The sequence below is a fragment of the Hemicordylus capensis genome, chromosome 4 (assembly GCF_027244095.1).
Source record: "Hemicordylus capensis ecotype Gifberg chromosome 4, rHemCap1.1.pri, whole genome shotgun sequence".
Lineage (NCBI taxonomy): Eukaryota > Metazoa > Chordata > Lepidosauria > Squamata > Cordylidae > Hemicordylus > Hemicordylus capensis.
In genome coordinates, this window is record NC_069660.1 from 15,151,730 (window position 1) to 15,178,302 (window position 26,573).

The 26,573-nt window shown below is 45.0% G+C and overlaps 1 protein-coding gene across 5 annotated transcripts in view; it reads right to left on the reverse strand.

Annotated features, from left to right (window-relative positions):
* Positions 1 to 815: 815 nt before the first annotated feature.
* Positions 816 to 26,573, reverse strand: part of SS18L1 (SS18L1 subunit of BAF chromatin remodeling complex) — a 37,572-nt gene continuing 11,814 nt past the window's right edge. For 3 of the 5 annotated variants that reach the window (XM_053247910.1, XM_053247911.1, XM_053247913.1), the window contains exons 2-11: positions 26,430 to 26,506; positions 23,005 to 23,089; positions 20,614 to 20,758; positions 17,797 to 17,994; positions 17,337 to 17,501; positions 15,465 to 15,566; positions 13,569 to 13,661; positions 12,980 to 13,099; positions 7,757 to 7,884; positions 816 to 6,621 (exon numbers count right to left, since the gene is read on the reverse strand). In XM_053247910.1, coding sequence (XP_053103885.1) covers positions 6,595 to 6,621; positions 7,757 to 7,884; positions 12,980 to 13,099; positions 13,569 to 13,661; positions 15,465 to 15,566; positions 17,337 to 17,501; positions 17,797 to 17,994; positions 20,614 to 20,758; positions 23,005 to 23,089; positions 26,430 to 26,506 — 1,140 coding nt within the window. In that variant the 3' untranslated portion in view covers positions 816 to 6,594. Of the gene's footprint in view, positions 6,622 to 7,756; positions 7,885 to 12,979; positions 13,100 to 13,568; positions 13,662 to 15,464; positions 15,567 to 17,336; positions 17,502 to 17,796; positions 17,995 to 19,076; positions 19,138 to 20,613; positions 20,759 to 23,004; positions 23,090 to 26,429; positions 26,507 to 26,573 lie in introns of those variants that run through there. The other 2 variants (XM_053247912.1, XM_053247915.1) reach the window with 2 other exon arrangements.

Consider the following 26,573-nt stretch of genomic DNA (forward strand, 5'->3'; position numbering starts at 1 on the left):
GTTACTCTTATGCATGCTTACTCTCAAAAGCAAGTCTTCACTCAGCTCAATAAGGCTTACTGCCACTTAAGTGTGCATAAGATTGTAGCCCAAGTTTTTCCAATGAGTTTTTTAAAAAGCTAAACGTACTTAAAATACAACTTTCCCCCAACCATTAGAAAGTCTACTGTAGTTACTACTGTTTTTCTTATATATGCTCTATCTATATGGAGCAGGCAGACATTCATGGAGGTATATTTTATTTGCAACCTAAATTGCGTGGGAGGTGGAAATGGTAAACTGTATTCTACCAAAGACAACCACAGGGCTCTGTGGTAGCCAGGAGTCGACACCAACACAGACCACGGCACACTTTACCTTTACCCTGACTCTAAGGAATGAAGACAGGATGATTTACGTGTGGTATGCAAATATTTCTTGGCTCCAGCTATAATACAGAAAAGATATGTCACATTATAAGTAATTTTCAGTTGTCACTATAGGAATGGGTTATCAGGAAGTCATGCCTCCATCCTGAGATTTTCATACTTTAACATATAATAGGTTGTATTCTTAAAAGAGAGTCTGATGAGATTATGAACTCCCCTTTGCCTATTTTTATACTTGCTGGTCATGCCTTCCAATGATACTGTAGGCTAAACAGGAAATTAAAGCACTTCAACATGGAAATCAAATGAAATTTGACATTTTGAAAACTGACATTAACACTTTTTCCTCATGCAATGATCTTTACTTGAAATATTTGAGATTATAAATGGAGTGTAATTTATGTATCATTTTCATTAAACTTGCAATAAAAAAACAGACTTCCAACATGATTACACTAGTCCTTTTAAAAGTCTTTCCATCATACAAAAAGTACCATTACTTGGCTTCACAATCAATTCATTTTAACCTAAAACATTTTCAAACATTCTGTATTACAAAACAGAAATATGGTACAGTTAATGAAAAAAGTCAAAATGCTGGCATTACCTTTTGTTTCCACAACAATACATAAAAATGGACAACACATTAAATATTTTGTTATTAACAGTTAGAAATATTAACACTAAAAATCATGTATAAATTAGGAAATAATGTACAAACTATTTCCAAAGCGCTCTTTCAAATACAGTATATACACAACATTCAAGAAATTCTTAATGTAAGACATTTCCAACTGATGTGATGTTGCTGTGGTTTGGGTTTTTTTTAATGCTTCTTTCAAAAATTATTTTCAGCAATGCTAAAAACCACATGAAAAGCAAATGTCAACGCTGGTAAGGAGCAATGCAGGGTGCATTTTTCTGATCAATTGTCATGTAAAGGTAGCCATATTTCTTCCAATGCCCCGTTATGGTGCAATCCAAAAAAGGTTCCCAGCAGAGCTGCACTGGTGTGGTCCCCTTGTGCTACCACAGAAAGCCAAGACCTGGCAAATGCCTTGGAAAGCTGTTGTAGGGCAGGAGACCCTATGGAACAGCTGCAGTGAAAGAACTATGGGCACTGCTTCCAATAGCTAGAGACACTGCAATGGCTGCTGGCCAGGGAATAGGACACCATAGGCATATGGCTTCTTGCCACAGACTGTTGTGAATGCTCCCACTAGACAGTCACCAATCATTCTATAGCAGAGCTCCTCAACTTTGGCCCTTCTGAAGATGTTGGCCTACAACTCCCATAATTCCTGGCTATTGGCCACTGTGGCTGGGGATTATGGGAGCAGTAGTCCAGAAACAGCTGGGGGGGTCAAAGTTGAGCAGGCCTGCTCTGCAGTAACCAGGCTGTGTGATCTTCTGCTGCAGGTATGACTAAGCAGATGGCTGAGGAGGTTGGGGGCAATCAACCCATCGTACTATGTGGCATGACAAAATTAGAGACAAGGCCCTACCTCTCCTTCGTTGCATGAGAATTTCAGAAACAGGAAGACAAAAACGAAGGTGAGGGGGAAATGGTTATTCTACTTAATAGGCAGCTACCCAAATGCCACTTTTACAATTAATCAGTTGTAAACCACATTAGACCTGGCTATATGCAGTACATAAATAAGTTAAAATAAATAAGGGCAGATTGTGACCAGTACTTTAATGATAAAGTCTCTTACCATTGTAACTCACACATATATCTAGATTTGCTATTATCAGTCTTTCCAAAGTCTCATAGTAGCTGGGTTATTTATCTAAACAACGAACAATGAAATGTTTAGGCTCACATCTGTATTTTCTGAAGCTCCATAGTTTTTAGAAGTTAGTATCTCCTCATAAAACTTAAAGTGTCCAGCAGTTTGGACAAAAATAAAATGCTAATATTCCACAAGGGATACACTATATTCTTCCCCTCCAGCCGAGCCAATGTTCTAAAAGGTTTCTGTAAACCATTTTATCTCCATGGTACAAAGGTTTTCGGTGCAGGAGATCACCAGTAAGTATTCAGCAATTCAGTGAGCACATGCATAAACCACATGTGTCACATGCCACAGAACAGTCCGTGTCTGGGTGCTGTGTGCACCTCTGGCCATAGTAATGGGTAAGTGGACATCCACTGTGCCTGAAGTTCTCTGGACTGTGTTCAAATTCATCTTTTATTGGTTTGTTTATTTATTTGTAAGCCCAGTAATTTTCAGTTCTTAGCTGAAGACAGGGACATCTTGCCAAATCTCTACAAAATGAAATACACTTCATTTATTTGTAATGCCATACGATGGGCGGTACTCATTTTCAAAGTTCAGCAGTGTCTGTGGAAAGGTAAGTGTGACTCCCTTTGGGGCATACTAAAGGGGAATCCAGCATCAAAAGGCAGAAAACTTGGCTGTCCTGAGCCACATCAGTCAATTGCTGTCACACAGGGCTTCTCAAACCTGGTCGCCCAACTACTGTTGGACTACAGCTCCCATTTACCCCCTCTGGCCATTGTGATTGGAAATGTTGGGAGTTTTAGTCCATCAAGATCTGGGAACCAATGTCATTGTGTCAAGGGATGATGGGAACTGTAGTCCAGCAACATCTGGAGGCCCACATTTGAGAACGCCTGCTGTATCAGGTAATGCAGTGACTCCAATATTCTTAGAATACGGAAGCTCATGGAACATTCCACAGTGAGTTCTCTCAGAGTCCCAGTGCCCCTTTACCTGTCACATATGAAGGCTGTTCACACGAGCAGCCCCACCCAGGTAGGGCTGCTCCTATGAAGTGCTGGGATCAAGGTTGATCCCGGCGCTGACCTCCTGGGTAGCCCAGGATGTTTACCTGACTCTTTACCTGGGTAAAAGGGCGTGAGCTGGGTGCCCAGAGTGCTTGACTCACGGGGAGAATCCCTCAATGCACCGTGCTCATCACACGGTGCATAGTGGGATATCTGGAGGCCAGGACGCATTTTCCCAGCCTCCAGAATGCCACACAACTTGCAAAAGCACTAGATTGTCTGAGGGGAAGCTCTCCTACCTTCCCCCCTCTCGTGCTCCCTGGCGCTCTCAATGGTTGTGTGAACAGCCCCAACGTCTCAGATACTGCCAGATTTTCTAGCAGGTGGGTGAGCTCTGGGCTCGACTATACTACTGATAAACAGCAACACAACAATTGTGAAGAAGTGCTGCAGGAAACCGGGGGGAGGGAGGAACACAAGGCACGTTGCCTCCATTTCCCCCTCACCACCATATCCTTACCACATTACAGTCTCAGTATCCACACACACAGACCCCATTCCCCAAATGAGGGCTTGCTTTACTGCCAGAAGTGTGACCAAGAGACACAGAACGAACAAGCACTAAAATGTGTGATTGTCAGTGCTTTTTCAACACCAGAGCCTCTGTATTTCTCCACGCTCTGGATTTCTTTAAATTGTGGGGCTCCGGTCTGTTAAGCATAATAGAAGTCCACATTTAGATGTGAATATCTGCTCTACTTGAAACAAACATGTCATTTCTGAGCTACTGTCAAGGTGCTGAAATTGAAAGAGCAAGGAAGAACTGTAGAAGCAGAGGTCTGTAAAGCTGATTTTGTTTTGTTTATGGCTATAGTGTTTGCTGGAAAATCTGAAAAAGGGAACACTGGAAGAATCAGAAAGAGTGGACAGCAAATCTGCTCTCTGGGAAACTCGCATCAGCGTAAGTAGACATGCAACAGTGATTGATACACTGCAATAAAAACTGATTACAGCTTCCTGTCAGCTAGGGCAGGCAATGAAGCTATACTGACTTCTAATATACTGCTCAATTCAATCCTAGTATCTAGTTCATCAGTGAGATCTTACATTTCATTTTGGCTGGATCACATCCTACAGGTCTTAGTCAGTTCCCCTACACTGTTTGTTATAAACGATCAGAAAGTGCATATATTAAAAATCAGAAGACAATGGATCTTAAAAGGTCAGAGTCCTAAGCTGCCACACAGAGTCCTAAGCTGCCTTCAAAAGCTGCCACAGTGGACTTTCTCCCACAATGGGAATTGCTTGCAATCCTGCAATGAACTGTTGCCATGGTGGAAAATTCACACCTTTACAATCTGAAGAGGGAAGGAGGGAGTTTCCTTGGGAGACACTCGGTAGTGGGGGAACAGCAAATTCCCTCCCAGGCTGGAGCAGTTCACTTTTATTAATCCAACAGCATGTGACGGTTTTGCCACCTGATAAGGCACCTACCCAATATCTTCCCACCACTGAAATAGGTGGACGTTTTGTACATGTATATACCAAGAATCGATGAAGCAGCTTGAGGGGATTTTCACTGCAGGGCATCTCAAAGGTATATTTTGTTATCATCTAGCATGGGGTAGGCAACCTTGGCTCTCCAGCTGTTGTTGAATTACAACTTTCACCACCACCAGCCACAATTTATTGTGGTGGGGGAATGATGGGAATTGTAGTTCAACAACAGCTGGAGAGCCAAGGTTGCCTACCCCTGCTCTAAAACATGGATGAAGCCTAGACCAGGGATTCTCAACGTTGGGTCCCCAGATGTTTTTGGACTTCAACTCCCATAATCCCCAGCCCCAGTGGCCTTTGGTTGGGGGTTCTCAGAATTGAAGTCCAATAACATCTGGGGACCCAACGTTGAGAATCCTTGGCCTAGACTGTTCTGTATAGAAAGTGCTCTAACGTAAACATAAAGCCGATACAGTTTTAGTGGGACTTGAGCAAATTAGATAACCTCTAAGTAACCTCAACATAAATATCTTGTTTGTATCGTAAGTTACATGTGGGAAAATGTATCTAGGCATATAAAATATTCTCTTTATGTTAGTTCTTGCAGCTAGGAAAGGGCGCCCCTGCCCCCCACTTTACAGACTCTTTCCAAGACCATTAAAGCTACAAAAGAGATTACTTTCCCTTGCCAAGCTACAAGATTCCTCATCTGCACCCCAAATAAACCCATTCTTCCATTCCCAAAGTAGCCATGATCAAATATCTGGCAGTTTGGTGTGAAAACCCAGAGTTCAAACTTGGGCCCTGACTAAAAACCCCATCATCCCTATCCACAATAGCTACTATGGCTGGGATGATGGGGGTTGTAGTCAAACAATATCTTGAGGCCCAAATCTGAAAACCCCTGGATTACACAGAATGATTGCCCACATTTCTGCAGCTTAATGCTTCTTTAGTGCAACCCTTTTATGGGATATATATACCCCTTACTAGGGGTGTGCACGAAACAGTTGACACAGTTCGGTCCAAATTCTAACCAAATTCAGACTGAACCACAGGTATGCGGAATCGTTTGGTCGAACCAATCAGCTGGGCCAGTCAGTTTGACGAACCAGCCGGAACTGCTTCGGAGCGGTTCGCAATTGAACCACTCAAACTGGCCCAGTTCACAGTGGTCTGGTTAGATAGCAATCAATTCTGCACATCCCTACCCCTTACCATAATAACCCCTTACCCTAGCAAGGTCAGTCCCCATGTTAAATCAGCAATAAACTTCAATGGTAAACAGCTCATGGAAATGCAGCTTAAGCAAGCCCTGGTTAGAGCTGTACAAAAATTGCCATTGCACATTAAAGAATTCAGCAAATCAGACTTACATCCATACACGTATGTGCAACACAGAATATAAATGAATTCAGTGTAAAAAAATGACCCTGACCCTATCCTAAGATGGTCCAATTAAGAGCCATGGGTTTCAGAAGTAAGTACAAAGGAAATAAGCTGCAATACATCTGGGATGTTTCGCATTAGTGACAAATACTAGAATAGCTGCATTACCAGAGAATGAAGACAAAGTCAGTTGTGCAGGATTAGATGTATTACATAATATTGTAGCCTTTCCCACTCCCCATAAAAAGGAGGATGTGGTTGGGTGGGGGCTGGGCACAAGTTAACCTGATGATTTAGTAACTTCTAAAGCTAGTTAAAAACATCAAATATTGGGGGGAGGGGAGGAAGATCAACATATAATACTATACACAGCACCAAAATATATCAAACAATTAAAGCATTGCTTTGTTACCAGTAGTGCACTGCTTGATATCCAGCATGAAATGAATACTATTTCACATACAGATGCTCCTTTGTGCTAAAAGGGGTAACCAACATATTACGATTAATCAAACCTGCCCGTACATCCAAGTTCAAAAGACGGACATAAATATTGAAACAAGTCTGACACAGGTGCTTGTCGTTTTATTGCTGATAGTTTCCATATTGGCCCTGTTAATGGTAAAACATGGGGGCGGGGGGAGAGAGAGAAAAAGAAGTTAGAAAAATTAATGCAATCATTTCTGCAGATATATAGAGAATATCTACACAGCTCTGTTCAGATGAACACCCCATGCATGAGAAGCTGGACCATGCCTGCCCACTATCAATAGCTACATGCCGCCTGGTTCTGCACCTGACATTCATGTGTTTTTAATGGAATGTTGGATCCCAATACTATCCCCATTCGTATGCAGATGATCCCCACACAATCAAGAACCTTTGCAATTGCAACAGAAGGAGGGCCTACGTATGTGTGGCTGTAGATGTGGAGCCACATGTAAGACACTGGGGCTAGGGCCACCTCCCTCCATTGAGTATACATATGGTGAGGTTTGTGGAACAGAACGTCTGGCTGACATCCTGACTAAAAAAGCGAGGATGCAGCAGGAAAATTTCCCCACTACAAGAGCATGTGCGGAGGGGAGCATTTTTTGCTGATCTTCCCTGCCTTCCAAAAGTATGTCCCAGAGGGCTGTGCAACCCTTGGGGATATATTTTCAGAAGGCAAGGAACACTGTTAGTCAGCATGTCAGCAATTGCATTTATACGAGTTTGACCATCCTGAATTCCCCAAGGAACTATAGGGTGAATGCAGACGGAGGATCTAGGACATGGTGGAAATGGTCTGAACATATGTTAACTGTTTGGAAGACAAATGCCTTGGAAAGCAGTGGCTGTCGAAACTACCTTCCACACTTTAGAATGCCATCCATAGTTTGGCAGGATTCTAAGTATTCTCTCATGGCAAGAGTTCTCTATAGAGAGATTTCTTAGCACTTTTGCCAAACTACAATTACCAGGGTACCGTGGGGAGAAGAAATGACTGTTAAATGATTTATGGCTGCAGAACACACACACATACACGGTCAATGAATACTGGATCTAGGGTCCTAGAACTTGCATTATGCGGCAAAATCCCATCTCCTGTCTTACCAAAACTTCCACCCGCTTTCATTAATTATTTCTGGACATTCTGTCAATCCACAAGAATGAAGAGATTTGTGTGAGGATAGGACCTGGAACATTAAACTCTTCTCATTTCCAGATGCTGGGGGTCAACAGGATTGCCATTTCCCTAATTTACCTGCTCATAGCCATAAGGCCTCTGTTGCTGTGCCGTTGGTCCTGTCTGTGAAGCTCTATAACTTCCGTATTGTTGTCCCTGGCCCTGTTGATAGCTGGAATACTGTGATGAAGCTCCTTGGGCAGGACCTGGGAAGTTAATGGCAAAACTCTTGACAAGAGTTCAAGAGACAGAGATATTGTGTCGTTACGAGTATAGCGGACTGTGAATGAACCTAGCTCCAGAGCCCTCCATCCAAGTTACTGCAGATCACAGTTAATTCTAACACAAAATTGTAAAACTGGCCAGCACAGCCAACAAAGATCTGGTCAAAGGCAGCCAATTAATATTTATATTTTACAGGTGATGAATACGAAGCCTAGAGATAAGTGATTAGGACAAGGCAGCCATGACAGAGAATGTTGTTTTCAAGTTGCAGTTTTATGTGCAGCTGTTAAATTACTGGTGGTCAGAATCCATCGTTGATGTATTGCAAATGTCCACCTATAATGCCAATCTACCTTGTGCCTGCCCAGCCCCCAACTCCACTCCCTGCCAGCAGAGCACATTCTACATGATATTTTCCAAAGTTTTGTCTTAAAGAATATACAGAGTAAATCCCTGTATTGGCTATTTGGGGGAAATGAAAATTAGTCCAAATGAACATTGAACATGGCCTTTTCGGCCTTCGTGGCAACAGAAAAGAATCAAAATTATTTCGACACATGGCTGGTAGATTACAATTAGGAAAACAGAATTGCTTTTATGTTTGTGTATGAAACGCAAGCAGGTAGCTACAAAACAAGACAGCAGAGGTGGCAGAACTCTGGACTGCTCCAAGTGAGCAAGCGGCTCTGACAAGCTCTAGAGGTGGAATTTTTTATTTATTAAAATTTTTATACCGCCCTTCCAAAAGGCTCAGGGTGGTTTACATTTAAACACCATTAAAATCAATTAACAATTAAAATAGAAATTATAAAACTGCATAAAATAATTAACAATTAAAACATCATAAAACACCAATTAAATAGCCAAATCAATTTAAAAACAAGTTTTAAAATGCTGAGAAAGCCTGGCTGAAGAGATGTGTTTTCAGAAGTTTCTTAAAAATTGTCAGAGATGGGGAGTCTCGTATCTTAGTAGGGAGCGCATTCCACAATCTTGGGGCAGCAGCTGAGAAGGCCCGTCTCTGTGTAGCCACCAAACGAGTTGGCGGCAACTGGAGACGGACCTCCTTAAGTGACCTCAATGGGTGGTGGGGCACATAGTGAAGAAGACATTCTCTTAAATACCCAGGGCCTAAGCCTATAACTAGCACTTTGTATTTTGCCTGGAAACCTATTGGAAGCCAGTGTAGCTCCATCAACAGAGGAGTAACATGGTCTCTCCAAGATGACCCAGAGACCAACTTGGCTGCCACATTCTGAACCAACTGAAGTTTCCGGACTATGTACAAAGGCAGCCCCACGTAGAGCGCATTACAGAAGTCTGGAGGTTGCCAACAAATGTACCACTGTTTTGAGGTCATTGATCTCGAGAAACAGGCACAGCTGGAGTAGCAGCCAGAGCTGATAGAAAGCACCCCTGGCCACCGCCTCAACCTGAGAAACCAAGGAGAGACGTTGATCCAGAAATACTCCCAAACTGCAAACCTGTTCCTTTTGGGGAAGTGTGACCCCATCTAGAATAGGTAGATCAAAATCATCTCTAGAGTTCTGACCCCGCACAATAAGTACCTCCATCTTATCTGGATTCAGCCTCAGTTTTTTCTCCCTCATCCAGCCCATTACTGCTTCCAGGCAGGCATTCGTTGGAGGATCTGCCAACTCCTGAAGAGGTTGACATGGAGAAGTTGATCTGGGTGTCATCTAGGGATGAGCCCGGACCGGTCCAGAGGCCATTCTGAAGGCCTCCAAACTGGTACGGACATGAGGGTGGTCTGGCGGCACGGCACTGGTGTGTGGGGGGCTCTTTAAAGGCAGGGGTGAGTGTACTTACCCCACCCTGCAGCGTTTCCCCTGCCGGCGCGTTCATTTTGGAAAGCTTTTGGGGCGGAAGGATACCTCCCTGCCGCCCCTTCCCCCAGTCGTCGGCAAAAGGTTTCAAAAAGCCTTTTGTGCGTGCGCACATTGCGCGCGCACGTCACGTCTCTGTGATGCACGCGCAAAAGGCTTTTTGAAGCCTTTTGCCAACGACTTGGGGAAGCTGCCCCAAAAGCTTTCCATAATGAACGCGCTGGCGGGGAAAACGTGGCGGGGGGAAGTACTCCCACCCCCGCCCTTAAAGAGCCCCCCACACCAGTGCCGGACCGCAGCTCTGCGGTTCCGTGCACATCCCTAGTGCACTGATAACACCCAGCTCCAAATCCCCTGATGATCTCTCCCAGCGGTTTCATGTAGATGTTAAAAAGCAATGGAGAAAGTACGGAGCCTTGAGGGATGAATGAGATCGTAAGTACCTCCTGTCTGGGCTCAGACTACTCTTCCCAGACTCCACCACCCTGCCTGGGAAGCAGAGAGATTTACAAAGGCCAGCCCTCTGGCCTGAAGTCTAACATTTCTTTGCTCCACCAAGTCCGGCCTGGCCTGTTGCCAGCACTGGAGGACAGGTGTGGGGGTGTGTGTGTGAGGGCTTGGTGTGGAAGAGGCTGGGTCATTGGGGAACTCAGCGAATGCTGGTTCCAGGGCCCCCCAGGCGGCAGGCTCAGGTTCCAGTCTGCTGTCAACAGGCTGGTCCAAGTCCCTTGGGGTTTGTTCCTCCAGTCCGACTGCTCCCCACTTCTCAGGATCAGACTCCATGCAACTGCTCAGGACTTTTTATCTCACATTTTAATGCTGTGTTGTAAGCCGCCCAGAGAACAATTTGTTATGGGGCGGCCAACTAATAAAGTTTACAGCATTATTAATTATTTATTATTTATTATTTATTATTATTCAGGACTGGGATAATGACAAAACATGCTTTTATAGCCATGGTGGACTGGCGTGAGGAGAACCGTCTGTATCTTTTCTTTGATTGGAAAGATTCTGAAATAGTATTTATTTATTTATTACATTCTTTATCCCGCTCTTCCTCCAAGGAGCCCAGAGCGCTGTACTACATACTTGAGTTTCTCCTCACAACAACCCTGTGAAGTAGGTTAGGCCGAGACAGAAGTGACTGGCCCAGAATCACCCAGCACGTCTCATGGCTGAATGGGGATTTGAACTCAGGTCTCCCCGGTCCTAGTCCAGCACTCTAACCACTACACCACGCTGGCTCTTGTAAGTGTAATTACTTTTCACATCCTTGTTATGACAGAGGCAAATACACTTTTAAAAATTTATTTAACGTATTTTTATACCGCCCAAAACGTACGTCTCCTGCTGATGAGGATATTTTTGAGCATGGAGTTTAGTTCAGCAAATGGCTATGGGCACTAGGGCTGTGCAAAGCTGCCCCACTTTGATCCAGGGATCACCTCAGTGCTTGGGAGGTGGGTTGGGGTCCAAATTTCATTTTGGACCAAACTCTTCAACCCCTCTTCCTACACCTAAGTCAAGTCAAGTCAATCCTTATTATAGTCACTGACCAGCAAGGAAATACAATAAAGGCATTTATACAAATCATACACACATCACTGACTATCGCTGTTCCTCATATTGACTAAACAAGCATACAACGTGCCCTAGATGCTAAAAAAAACCCCACCCAGAATTTAGCTACTTTAGAGGTGACATAGGAATCTCTATTGTCTAAAAGAAACTTGACATAAAAATAGCCCTAATATCCTGGCAATTTCACTAATCATGCTAAAATCAAATCAAATCTCCAATCTTGATAGAAACAGCAGCACAAAAGAACATGAGCTCTTGTTTTGATCTCACCAGTGCCACAAAGGCATTGCCACTTCCCACACCTAAGGTACTTACAGGAGAAGTCAGGAGACAGGCTTCTTTCCCATATTATCACTCCTGGTGGTGAGGGAGCAGGTAGCATTGTTGGCGGGTTGAATTTCAAAATGATATTTTTTTTTAAAACCACTTTTCCTGGAGCCCTGGAAATTCTGCAGGTATTCATGGGAATTGTAGTCTTTTCTGAGGCTGTGGCCATTGTTCAACCTCAGAAAAGTTTAAAATTCCCAGAATCACCTATGCCATTCCCAGGAATCCAGGAAAAGAAGTTTTTTAAAAGTCATTTAAAATACAAAGTGCAGAAGATGCTGCCCACTCCCTTGCTACACTGGGAGATAAGATATAGAAAACTGGCCTGCCCCTGTCCAGAGTCCAGATCTGTAAACAGTACATTGGGGAATGGGGGTGTGGGAGGGGGTGCAAAGCAAAGCTCTGGAGCATCAAAGGGTTCAGTCCAGGTTGCTTTGCTTTGGCCCAGCTTCAGCCCTGAGTGGATTGCAATTATTTATTCATTCATTAATCAAATTTGTATACCGCCCCAAACTTTCATCTCTGGGCGATTAACAATAGCATAAAATAAGTTAAAATATATACAAAAACTTAAAACAATTTAACAATTTAAAAATCACCTACAAATTAAAACCTTGAAATTTTAAAGAACTGAAAAAGCTTGGGTGAAGAGGTGGGTTTTCAAATGCTTTCTAAAAATGGTCAGAGATGGGGAGGATCGTATCTCAGTAGGGAGCACATTCCACCATCTTGGGGCAGTAACCGAGAAAGCCCGTCCCCGTGCGGCCACCAGCCGAGCTGGCAGCAACTGGAGACAGATCTCTCCGGATGACCTCAGTGGGTGGTGGGGCTCATAATGAAGAAGACGTTCTCTTAGATTCCCAGGGCCTAAGCCATTTAGGCCCTGGGCTTAGGGCCATTTAGCTTCAGGCTGAAACAGGCCAAAGCCAAATATACCCCTGAAGCTTTGCACAGTTCTTGGAAACAGAGGCCTCATATTAGAATGGTGCTTTCAGATTCTTTTTAAATCAACAGACTACTGTGAAGAAGGTATCTGTAATACAGTAGCTGGAACATAGGACTTAGACTGGGAAGACTCAGATTTCAATCCCGCTTAGCAAGAACAAACCACCCCCTCTTAGCAAGAAAAACTTGGGTGGACGATCACCATCTCTTAACCTCAATTACTTTACAGGGTTATTGTGTGGAGGAAAAGTGTTGGGACCCCTGAACACTTTGGGGCAAGGGCAGGATGAAAATGGATGAATGAAAGTATAGACCTTATGTAACAGTCTGGCTGCAGGTTCAGCAATACAAGCCAGTACTGTACAGGTTTCCTCACCATATCCTTGCTGCTGTCCTGGATAGCTTTGCTGATTCGGGTATTGCTGCTGTGAGTATGTTTGCTGTTGTGCAGCTCCCTGTTGGTATCCTGCTTGCTGCTGGCTATACTGGGAATTTCCTAAAAAGAAAAGATCAATAAGGTTTATTTGCAGGTTAGCCAGAATCCTAGATCCACATAGGACTGGTTCATCTGTTCTAGTGTAGAGAAAAGAGGAGCCACTACATCTTGGTACCACAAGCAAGAGAAGCCACCTAATGGCACCGAGGGGAAATGCTTGACTAACAAACAGATGGTTGCCAGTTTGTATCCCTGCTGGTATGTTTCCCAGACTATGGAAAACACCTGTATCAGGCAGCAGCAATACAGGAAGATGCTGAAAGGCATCATCTCATACTGCGTAGGAGGAGGCAATGGTAAACCCCTCCGGTATTCTATCAAAGAAAAACACAGGGCTCTGTGGGCACCAGGAGTTGAAATAGACTAGACAGCACACTTTACCACAAGCAAAAATAAAAGAATCTGTGTGCACGCACGCAGGCCCAGGTAAGTATTCTGCAGGAAATGCTTCCGTAATGCATCTTCTTACCTCCTTCATAGTAGTGCTGTGTGGAATCCTCAAATGTTCTGTCATAGCTTTGCTCAGAGTAAGATGACTGCTGGTATGCGTAATCACTGTGACCTACAAGTAGATAGTAAAAAATGTACAAGAAGGGGATATTGGACATGGAGGGGAAAACTCTAAAAGTTTTCCAAAAGTATTGTTTAAATGCAGGACAATTAATTTAAAATTAAAAGAGCATACAAGTCCACTACAAACTTAAAAACAAAATTAACTGTTGGTTTTAATATTTTTGTAAATTGCCCAGTATAGAAATATAGTATATAACAAATAAAATAAATGTATATGGGTTGTATACTAGGTAAACAGCAGTTTTAATAGCGCCCCCCCACACACACACCGCAAGGACTCCTGAGAACAGTATTGTTGTAAGGTGCTGAGAGTTGTGTTAGAGATCCTTAGCCCCTCTTAAAGAACTACAATTCCTAGTAGGGGAATAGGGAATGAGGATTATTAAGCAGTTAAAGTCTGTAGGGTGAAAATGCTCAAAGCGGAACTCACATCTAGATTATTCAGAGAAGTGGACGGAAAGACAGCAGGGCTTACAGCACAATCTGTGCATTACTTGGAAGCAAGTCTCATCGTATTCAATGAGGCTTACTCACAGGTAAGTGTGCATAGAATTGCAGCCTTGATTTCTAAAGTGGAAGGCTTCAGAGTGCAAATTCTGAATTCTCCTGCTCATGTCCAGTGTTACCTCTTTTATCCTGATCCACACTCTGTCTCTTTAACCTATGCTACCCAGATCCCAACTTGCTCAGTGTACAAATTATGAGGAGAGGGGAATTTCTTTACTTGAAAACTTTTGTACCTGGCCTTTCCCACAGGTTCAAGGCATCTTAACACAAAAGTTAAAAAAAATCCATAAAACCAAATAAAAAGCCCCTCTGAAAAGAGTTAAAAGAATATAAGAGAGAGGGCCCTTAATAAAATCTGCATGCCCTTAATTCCCCTCAGTTTTAGCCAAACCTTAGCCCTCCACAGCTTTCTAAAAACAGTGAGGCGCTTCACATGATTGGTGTGAAGTGCTGGAGGGGGTTCTGCAGGGAGAGCGGGCTTAGCCTGCTCTCCCTGTAGACAAGCAGCCGCTCATAGCTGGGTGGCCGGATCGGCCGCCCACACAACTGCCAGCTCCATCACAGAGCCAAAAGGGGTGGTGAGGATTGGGGGCCACACAACCCCCAGAAGTTCCAGGAACCCCATGTAAGTGCGCAGGGCATCCTGGACAGACCTCCAAACCTGGGAGGCTGTTTGCAGCTTCCCGGCAGGGGTCTCCTCATGTGTCACCATGGTGCAGAGCCACACCGTGGCAGCACATGATCAGAAAACCCAGGTTAGCGGAGCGCTCGCTCTGCTAACCCAGGCTAAGGAGAGGGCCACTTTGGTGGGCTCGCCACTGGTTCTCACGATGGGGGAAAAGCGGGCTGGGCTTCTTTAGGCTGGTTTCCCCCCATCGTGAGAATAGCCTCAGAGAGCAATCACAAAACACTGCAGAGGAAGCTGGCTTATACAGAGTCAGACCACTGGTCTATCTAGCTCAGTATTATCAACCCTGACTAGCAGCAGATCTCCATACTTCAGATGAGTATTTCCCAGACCTACGTAGAGATTGAACCTTCTGGGGCCTTCTGCATGCCAAGCAGATGCTCTTCCACACAGCTACAGTCCTTCCCTTAAGGCTTAAGTATCTGGGGTGCCCTTGTAATTCCAGCACTCGCTCTTTGATGGCTGTGATCCTAAGTACACCCTTGAAAACAAGCCCCTCTAGAATCAACAGGCCTCTCCTTTAGGTCTCGGCCTCTGAACTCTATCCTGTAGTTCAATGGCATGCAGCATCCTGCTACCAACTGCTCAGCAAATTACCATCAGGATAATATTGCTGGTTCATGGGCTCCGATGAGCCTTGTCCGTGACTGTATTGTTCACTGTAGTATTCCTCCTGGCCCATGTACTGCTGAGAGGAACCTGCAAAAGCAGAGTGAAAGGACCTTAATTAGTGTACAAAGGCAAAGAGAGAGGGTTGAAATAACCTCTGAAGAGTAAACCTGCATTCCATCCGCCCGCTGTTTGGGAGCCTGCCTCGTGCTGAGCGAGTCCTGGTGGCACTCAGCGGGCAACCACAATGCGTCAGGTAGACTCAGCATTTCAATCCGCCTTTGTTAGAAGCTCACTAGGTGGCCTTAGGCAAATCACACTCAGCCTCAGAACCACTACCCCCACCTGCGGTATGCAGACACTATCACTGACCTACCTCACAGGGCTGTTTCTAAAGGATTACAAAATAATATCTATGAAGTGCTATAGTAAACATACTACAGTACGCACAATATAAACGTTAAAGAGTGGCTGCTGTTCACACTTGTACTCCATCCCTTAAGGGTGGAGTATTTTAAATTTTATATTTTATTTATTTTACATTTTATATCCCGCTCTTCCTCCGAGGAGCCTAGAGCGGTGTACTACATACTTAAGTTTCTCCTCACAACAACCCTGTAAAGTAGGTTAGGCTGAGAGCGAAGTGACTGGCCCAGAGTCACCCAGCAAGTATCCTGGCTGAATGGGGATTTGAATTAGAGTCTCCCCGGTCCTAGTTCAGCACTCTAACCACTACACCACACTGGCTCTCATGGTGTACATGGAGCTATCCTAGAGGTTCACAAACTTGAGTCCCCAGATGTTGTTGAACTGCAACTCCCAAAAGCCCCAGCCTTCGGACACAGCAGCTGGGGATGATGGGAGTTGTAGGCCAGCATCATCTGGGGACCCAAGTTTGAGAACCCCTGGGATCTCTTGACATTTCTAGAGGCCAGAGCTGCAGCCTCTGCCCAAGACATTGGAGAGCTCCTACCAGTTAGAGCTGGAACTAATGGGGCTAAAAAGATCAGTGGTCTGACTCAGCATACGCAGCTTCATATCCATAAGCCCTGCTAACTACGCAATGGGGCATTCCTCCAAGTGGTGGCTGTCATATTCAGCAAGGGGAAAAGCAACTCTCCCTATTCAACCCAGCACAGCATTCCTCCCAGTAGCTGTCGCTGCCCTTGTTACTTCCCCTGGGCGCTTTCCAGATTAGACCCTGCAACGGGGTCACGTCAGATCTCGGAAGTGTGCTTCCACAGTCCCTATGTGGACAGCAGGGTGCCGTCCACATTGTCAATGCCTTGTTGCGAATTTAATCACTGCGATACAGAGCTAGGACGTTGTATATCCGGCGTAAGAAAGTTGCTGGGTTTTTCGGATTGTTAGTTTCCGCTAGACTACTCCCTCTGCTGTTTACGTTTCTAATGCGACTTACCTGAACGGAGGCATTTTGCTGCTGTTGAGCAGCTAGTCTAGAAAACGCCTTGAGTCCTTTTGTGACAGGGAACTCTTTTCTTATCCCTTTTGCTATGCAAACCACTTTGGAAACCGACATATAAATAGAGTGTTATATGCTCTCTGCATCTGAGTGGCGAGCAGTTGGCCTGTGCAAAGATTCAGCTTCAAAGTGTTGAAGCCACATCGTTTGCACCTGGCCCCACCGTGAAGGCAGGAGCTCCCAGTCACTTACCTCTATGCAGAGCAGTCCATGCACAGCACCAGGGAGCGCCCTTAAAGGGAAGGCCCAGTAATGTCTTGCAAGCCATTTGGGAAGGCGCACCAGGAATGCTGGGAAATGTACTCCTTCCCAGCACCTTCCCCGCAGAGCTCTATGAAACTTGCAGCAGTGCACCGGTTTACTGTTTAAGACCCTACCTTGCTGCGAAGGTCGATAAGGGCCCATCGGTCGCTGGCCCATCATGGTGCTGCCTTGGTTACTCTGACTCATCATGGCGATAGAAGACTGCCCTTGGTAATGCTGGCTCCCTCCTTGTGCAGAGTTGTAATGCGACGTTGCTGCTTGCTGGTGCATCATGGAAACTGCAATCCAAAAGACCCTGTGTCATTCATTCTTAAATTCTCGACATGGTCCCTGTCCCAAGAAAAACTGGGACTTTAGAGGTCAAGTTTAAGGAAATATAAAATCAAGGCCAAAGCAAGCAAGCTTCATAGCTGCACAGAACTCTTCACCCTTCCTGCCCTGAACCTGATTCCTGCCAACACCGACCTCCCCAACCCTGATCCTTTAAACAACCTTCATACCTGACGCTTTACAATAATATACCCATCTAACCACCACCACAGCAAAAAGCAACAAGCTAAAAAAATACCATACCGGGATTAGACTGCACGTTGATATTTGTTCGTGAGACATAGTTGCCTATTGACCCCTGGCCTTGCATTGGTACATTCTGTGATGCAGGCACTGTATGGCTATAGCCGGTTCCGGTTCCATGGCTACTGACAGTCATGCTCAGGGAAGTTGTAGGCATGGTGTTCTGGCCTGACTGTTGCATAGACACATGATTGGGACCTATCAGAAAGCCAAGAAAGAAACACATGGGGGAAATGGTACATAGGAAACTGCCTTATAACGAATCAGAGCATTGGTCCATATAGCTCAGTGTTGTCTACACTGACTGGCTGTGGGTCCCCAGGGCTTCAGGCAAGAGTCTCTCCCAGCCCTACCTGGAGATGCTGCCAGGAACTGAACCTGGAGCCTTCTGCACATAAGCAGACAGATGCTCTTCCTCTGAACTATAGTCTCATCCCCTAAGGGAAATATCTTACAGCACTCATGAGTAGTCACCCATGCAAATGCAAACTAAGGCAGACTTTGCTCAGCAAAGGGGACAATTCATGCTTGCTACTGAGTCACTGTAAGTGGCACAGCGGGGAAATGCTTGACTAACAAGCAGAAGGTTGCCGGTTCGAATCCCCACTGCTACTATATCGGGCAGCAGCGATATAGGAAAATGCTGAAAGGCATCAACTCATACTGCATGGGAGGAGGCAATGGCAAACCCCTCCTGTATTCTACCAAAGAAAACCACAGGGCTCTGCGAGCGCCAGGAGTCGAAATCGACTTGACGGCACACTTTACCTTACCGCAAGATCAGCTCTCCTACTACTGAATCCTATCTAGGTTTTACTTCCCAATTACTTCAAGAATTGCCTATATCCAGGAAGTCTAGACTTGTGCAGTAGAAATTGTGCATCGGGATCTATCTGAATTCCAAAATCTAAAGTTATAGACTTTGCAAATATGGATTATTTTTTCCAGATTTAGGAATAATTTGAAATTTGGGGATGATAACCAACAAGGAGCCATAAATGTACAGGGCAGAAAGAAGAAATAATTGGGGAGACTGAGAGGTATGGGGAGGCACACAGCATGTATTGTTACAGATTAGGTTGGGGGGTTCCCAGCCTTGGGCCCCCAGATGTTTTTGGACTAGGAATATAGGAAGCTGCCTTATACCATGTCAAGACATCTAGCTCAGTATTGTCTACTCTGAATACAGAAGTGGCTCATCAGTAAGGGCAGGAGGGGCTGTGCACCCCCTCCCACCAAACAAAGAAAACAAGCAAGCTATCAGAGAAACTCAAACATACTAGAAGAGGCAGCCAGCAAATCTTCCAAACCATGGAGCTTCCTCCAGCCCCTCCCCCTTGCCTGTTGCTTCCTCCCTTGCTCTTATTGGCTGGAACAGCCTGCTAATCAAGATGTTCCCGCTAGTCTGATTCCTAGGGGGGCGCTGGCATCAACCACTCCAGGAACTAAAAAATGGGTTAAAAATACACTTCCTGGTGGCTTCAGGAGCTGTTTTTTCTACCTATTTTTTAGTTCCTGGTGTGGTCAATGCCAGGCTGGTGCCCCCTAGGAATCAGGCTGGCTGGGACAGCTTGATTAGCAGGCTGTTCCAGCCAATAAGGAAGGAAGTAACAGGCAAGCAGGCAGGAGGGGCTCAAGGAAGCTCCATGTTTTGGAGGTTTTGCTGGCTGCCTGTTCTAATAAGTTTGAGTTTCTCTGATAACTTGATCTTTTTGTTTGGTGAGGGGGTGCAAGTCCTGGCTCCCCCCACCCCCATTGAGTTCTCTTTTCTGCCTCTCTTTCTCCTTCCCCACCCCGCTGCCCCTCTTTTTCTGCTCTCTGCTTTCTGCTCTCTTGTGGCCCCTGCCTTCTGCTTCTCCCCTCCCTGCTTTCTTCCTTGTGCCCCTGCTTTTCTGCCTCCCTCTCTGCTTTCCTCCATGTTGGCAGGCTTTCCCCCACCAGCATGAAGGAAAGCACAGGTGGTGGGGGAGGCTCCTGCCATGGCAAGTAGGCTCTCCTCCGCCCCACCAGCCCTAGTGCCCTCCAGCTGGCACAGTCTGAATGGTAGCAGCCCTCCACGGGTCCATGCAGGAGTCCTTCTCAGCCCCACCTGGAGATGCCAGAGACTGAGCTACACCTCCTCCTTCAATGGGATTTATTTCCAAGTAAGCCTGCACAGGATCCCAATGAGCATATACAAGATTCTAAATCATTTTTGTGGTTTTTTCCACAAAAGGGTTGACCCAAAATAACAGAAGCCCTATCCAGCCATTATATTGAATGTGCATTCAGGCATCTGTGCATGCATACATGTTGAATGCCTCTTTGCACATTCATTTTAAACGTGAACCTGGATGCAAGCTTCCCAAAATGCAGGTTACAGATAGGAAGTGCACTGCTGTATGTGTGTTCAATAGAACGTGTGGATAATTGTACGGGTACACAGTTCTGAACATGTGTACAGGGAACACAGATTGTACGTGCATTGAACATAATGCCTGAATAGGGCTAGCGTGAGGATTCAGTGCTGGCACCTGCACGCTGTTATGCAACCCACTGAAGTCCACGCCTGTGCACTTGCCAGTTTAAACTGCACCAGCCTGCACCCCTCAGTTTTCATACTGACTATAGGGAGTCCATTGTTCGGATGACAGTGACACCCCGTCGCAGAACACAAGCAGCAACCATACGAACTGTAACCAATTTGTGCATCTTTGAGCCCGCACCTGAGGTTTTCCGCATGCCCCAGAGGCTAGTTAAATAGCCATAAAAGGGCCACTTCCGAAGCACGGCTCCGGCATTCACGATGCGGTTGCCGGGCAACCGTGAAAAGCTCACCATTGCTAATCTGACTCTGCATGAGGGAGGAAGGTGGAAGGCCTGTCCCGATTGCATCACTGAGATTGCTCTGTGAATGGAGAGATTGGCTGGATGCGCTCTGATTCATTCCTCCTGGGCCGAGGTTCATGTTTTGCGTTGGTGGCTGCAAATGGCAACAAGGAGAAGAAAGATTCAGCAAGAGGGTTTTGTTATTGAGGTTAGGGGTAGGTATTTTTTGTTGTTTTTTTGCAGGCGGGGAAAACATTTGATCTGGCAGAAATCCTGCCATTATTATTTGGCATTATTAATAATGAATCACATCATGAATAAGGACTTTCGTTAATAAGCAACTCAAAAGCTATGGTAACAGCCTATCTAACCACCTCCTTCTTCTAAGGAGCGATTTAAATTGGGGGAAATAATCAGATTTCAGAATAGGACTAATATTTGCAAAAGAATACACAAGCTGGGAGTTTAAACGTAAGAGTCTGGAAGAAACACTAAAAAAAGTGTTGGATAATGGCAGCCTTGGTATTTTTGTCATCTATTTTAATTAGCAGGAAGTTAATTAGTGGAAACACACACACACACAGAACTTGAGCCTGTCATTTTTACTTCACAGATGGGGCTACAAGCAGAAGGCCACAGAGCGTAACTATGCATCTTGACTATCTGGAAATATTTGCATTTTAACCCATTCCAAATGGTAACATTTGTTAAAATACAGGTCTGAATCTGGTTTCCCTGTGCAGGTAAAGTTTTACTTTGAAGTCAAAAGGGAAATTGGCCTCTCTCTTTAGTTCTCTAGTTAGTTAACATTTTCATAGTTAACATTTTCATGTAGCCAAATTCAACCTTGGTCAATGTCATTACATGCACCTGCGTATTCCGTAAGCACATGGCAAGGCAACAAACAGGTCATAAGAAGTTCACTCTGCAAACTGTTATTATTCTCCCAACACTGACACAAGATCTGTTGCTGTCTTACCTTTCCCCCAATAATATACATATTAAGGAAAGGCAAAAAGAGGCAACAAGCACCACATTCAAATCAAGTAGCCAGTATTCTCTATTAATCCAGTCTTCTGAAAGCAACAGTATCATACAAGTCTTAGTAGAAGTCTTTCCACCTATACTAGAAGGCACAAGTGTGTATCGGCATCCACATGTATCTCTTAGCAAATGCTGTCTTTTTAAATAGAAATGGGTGGTCTTATTTTATTTTAAGACATGTATATGCCACCCTTCAATATAAATATTCTCAGGGCTTACACAGTAGACAAACACATATGTACCATACCTGCCAACAGAGACGTGTTGGCAGGTATGACGTATGTAACAGCAATATTAATTCAGAAATATAACTTCTGGTAAGAACCAGCAGATTGAATTTATCACAGATTAAAAGCCTGGAAACATAAGATATCTGCTGTCCCTTTCGGTGCCAGGGAAAGTAGGTGCCAATATGGGGAGAGCATTACACAGAGGAGATCCCAGACCTGAGAAGGTCCTCTGTCTAGTTGCTCACCTCACCTCTGGTGGCTGGAACACCTGGAGGAGGGCCTGTGACGCCACACCCATTCACCATCTAGAGTAGGGTTGCCAAAATCACCTGGAAGAAGTGGTTGGCATCCAAACTAAGTTGATCAATAGCGCTACTCAGGACTTTCTCTACAGGATAACTTAATTTTAATAGGACTTCTCTGGAGTAATTTAGTCTGGATGTCAGCTAGTATCTATTTTTAAAAGCTCCAGAGCAAGGAGACATTGAGCACAACTTCAGCTCTCCAGCTGTTGTTGGCCTACAACTCCCATCATCCCCAGCCACAATGGCCAATAGTCAGGAAAGATGGAAGTAGTAGTACAACACCTGCAGGGAGGCCAAAGTTGCACAGCCTTGTGCTTGAGCCATTTCTCCTATCCAGTTGCAGCAAGGGTCTAACTGGCTAACCCTTCTCTCCCACCAACTGCAGAGCAGTGCCAGAGAAAGCAGGAAAGGAAGACAAATTACTAGGTCTTTCCGATACCAGAGTGGGGCTTACAGCATCTCTGCAATGCCCGTCGGACAGAATGACAAAACTAAGCCATCATCTCCAAGTCAGAAGAGTGCTGGGGTGAGGTCCTGCCTAGAAGTTGCATTTCCTTTCCTGGAAGCCTTTCCCTCTGATGCTTGACACGTGCAAGTCAGTGGTAAGGAAAAACACTCTGCATACCCTTGGTGTTGATTATAAACTTGCTACATACTTCCTAAAATGCATGCAGTAGAAATTCAGCTCCAGGTCAGTGCATACTGGGTGTGTAGCCTTTTTCTCAGCATTTCCCCCTATAAAATATCCTCTTTAGCTGAAAATCACAGACTTCTTTAAATCTCAGCAGTCAACACCCAAGTGCATTCAGGCCAATACTTACAGCAGGAAGCAAGGACTGCATATTCTGATTAGAATCTGCTATTGTTGCCAAGTAAACCAGGTTTCTGTGCAAGATTTGCTGATACCTATGGGCAAAAGAAAATAATTTATATCTGAAGAAAAGACATCATGTCAGAATGTTTTCTCCTTTTTCAGAACATAATTTCACCTTATCTTCTTTTGCGGCGCCACTGATCTAACTCATCGTCTTTCCAAACTTAGCAGGGCACTAAAGACACAGCTGCTGGCTGCCACATGGGAAACGGCAGGTTATGCGCCACTTGCGGAGCAGTGGTGCATGTGCATTTATTAATTTATTATACTGCCCTTCCAAAAAGGCTCAGATTTACATGCATACGCCCTAGAAAATATATGCATTCAATACCCAACTTAGAGATTAAGGCTGCAATTATAAGATTTCTTGGGTGTAAGCACAGTGGGTTTACTTTTGAGTAAACATGCTTAGGCTTGCACTATGAACTTGCAGTCCAATTTAATATGCATATGCTTGTACCATGGATCTGGAGGCAGGGAGTTGAAACCTGGAAACCACACCCCTAGCAAGTTTCATTTACCAAGCACTGAAATTGTATCACCCAAATCCTTCCAAAATGTGATTATTAAGGAAGGAGAGCAGGAAGATCAGGTGTGCCCGTGAAAGAGAGGGATCATATGTAACACTTGCCACAGAGAGAGGTTAGTCATTATCAGTGTTGCCTCTCTGAAAAGTACTAAGGAACAAGCAGGCATGGACGATCAGAAGTAGGAGCAGATACAGTGGGCAGGTGGGGTGACAAATTATTTCCAAGGCTGAAATAGGTATGCTTACGCATATCTTGAGATCCGCATACTTGAAGCTCTTACAACCCAAACCAATGCGTGATTTCTAAACATTTCCTAAACAGGGCTTACTTCCAAGTAAGTACACGTAAGACTGCAGCCTCACATCTGAATTACTGCTGAAAGAAGGTTGTTGAGTGCTTTACATTTTTCTTACATAAAGGCCATTTCTAGACAGCAATAAGGTGTGAGAAGCTTGCGTGCAAGTTCTAAGCAACAGCTTACCTGCTCTTCTCACACACTCTTGCAGACTCTCACCCTCTTTCCCAGTGGGATCTCATGCTGTGTTGAGACACCAAGCAGGGACCTTGCATGGTTTTCACAGCACCACCTGCTGGCCGGTGCTTGCTTCCTAGAATAACCCAACCCTTGTCATTACTGCTTTACTGGAGAATGGGGGAAAGGGTGGATTATTTTTTGGAAAGCAAGAGCTGGCTGGCAGTGGTGCTGGAAAAAGTGCACAAAGCCCCTGCTCGGCATCTGAACACAGCATGAGATCCTGCTGAGAAAGAGGATGGAAGCCCACGGGAGTGTTTGGAGAGTGAGTCATCTCTCGCTTAGAACCTGCATGCAAGCTTCTCATATCCTGCAGTTTACTGCCAACTGGAAATGGCCAAAAAGCCCTTCTGTGTTGAAGCAAGTGTGGAATCCTCATCTAGATAATCTAATCTGAGCCTGCACAGGTATGTATTTTGGGCATGAAAATGCAGCCAACCAGAGCTTCATGGACCAGATTCTAATTTGATGTGGAATATCGCCATCTAGCAAACATATTTGCTACCGCGCACACAGGTATCAACAATGGTAAATACTGTTACCAGTTTGAATGGGCCTATTGCTATTGTTTTACCTGACAAACTTGATGGGTGATAAGGGACTTGACAAGAAGTTTAAGGTTCCTTGATGGATCCAGCCTTTGGAATATAACACCCTGCTTGGGAGTATCAGCTAGAAGTTTTCAAAATGAGCAGAGAATGAGGTCTAGATCTTGCTGTATCTCCCAGCTGCACCTCGGCTGTACCTCTTCAGACTACAGGTGCGAGCTCATACCATTGAATCCATACCAAAAGCAACACCACCACAAAACCTTTCACATAGCAAACAAGATGGAGATGGAGAGGAGGGCTGGTCTTGTGGTAGCAAGCCTGATTTGTCCCCATAGCTAAGCAGGGTCTGCCCTGGTTGCATATGAATGGGAGACTTGATGTGTGAGCACTGCAAGATAATTCCCTCAGGGGATGAAGCCGCTCTGGGAAGAGCAGAAAGTTCCAAGTTCCCTCCCTGGCAGCATCTCCAAGAGAGGGCTGAGAGAGATTCCTGCCTGCAACCTTGGAGAAGCCACTGCCAATCTGTGAAGACAATACTGAGCTAGATAGACCAATGGTCTGACTCAGTATATGGCAGTTTCCTATGTTCCTAAGATATCAGGGAGAAGGGTTCTAGCCTAGCCTTCTGCCTAACAGTTTCCTATCTGCATGGAATGGTTTTGTAAGTGGATCATTTAGTCACATGAGCTCCCCATGTAGTCTGAAATGGTACAGTCTAAGCACAGGCTTCCCAACTCAGAAGAACTAGATTAGAGAGAAGTAAGGAGTTGGCCATTGGCTTAGGGCAGGGGTAGGCAATCTTGGCTCTCCAGATGTTGTTAAACGGCAATAGCCCCAGCCACAATAAATTGCCCTTCACTGCTGACCTCTGTATCACTTGCCTGCCATCATAGTGGTTAGAGTGCAGGACAAGGACCAGGGAGACCCGAGAGACCCGAGTTCAAATCCCCATTCAGCCATGATACTTGCTGGGTGACTCTGGGCCAGTCACTTCTCTCTCAGCCTAACCTACTTCACAGGGTTGTTGTGAGGAGAAACCTAAGTATGTAGTACACCGCTCTGAGCTCCTTGGAGGAAGGATGGGATACAAAATGTAAATAAATAAATAAATAAATAATAATAATAATAATACTGAATTGTGGTGGTATAATGGGAGGCAACTGGGGCCAGAGGGGTGTGTGAAGGCCAGTAGTGGGGGCTGCGGAGGCTGGTGGCAGGTGAGCAGGGCTGCCATGGGTGAGCAGCAGCCTGCCAAAAAAACGAGACAAGGTCCATCGCCTGAGGTGAACCCCTCACCTTGTCTCACGCTTATCACATCACCTTGGCTGCGTTTATTGCTGCAAATGCTGGTGCCTGTGTAGGAAAAACACCTGCTGTGCAAAACCTGAACAGGCTCAGAGAACACCCAGACTGGGGCAGTCACAGCCCACCATTAGGTTAACCTAGAAAGGGGAATACGGCACACAGCACCAAGCTGTAGTTGCTGTCACTGCCTCGGCAGTCTGCCCTAAGCCACACTGCAGGAAATGGCCAATTCAGCATATAAGAATAAAAGGTAAAGGTTGCATTTCTCAATATAGTTACCCTGGAGTAAACCCATTAGCCCCCAAGAGGTCTACCCTAAAATCAGACGCCTACAAGAAAGAGATTGGGTCCCACAAAGATTTTCAGCCTAATAATACTGAGAGAATCCTTTCATGGCGGATAACTGTTTAAGAAACAAGAGTTAATATGTTTGGCGCACAAAGATCATACTTACTGAGTACATTCTGCTGTTTTGCCTTTGCTTTGATAGTCCATAATGCACTGTATTAGATGATGATTTTCATCCAGCATCTGTATTAAAAGCAGGGAGAGAGCAAGATATTAATGACTAAAACAAAGCTGGGAAGGCCCTGTATGT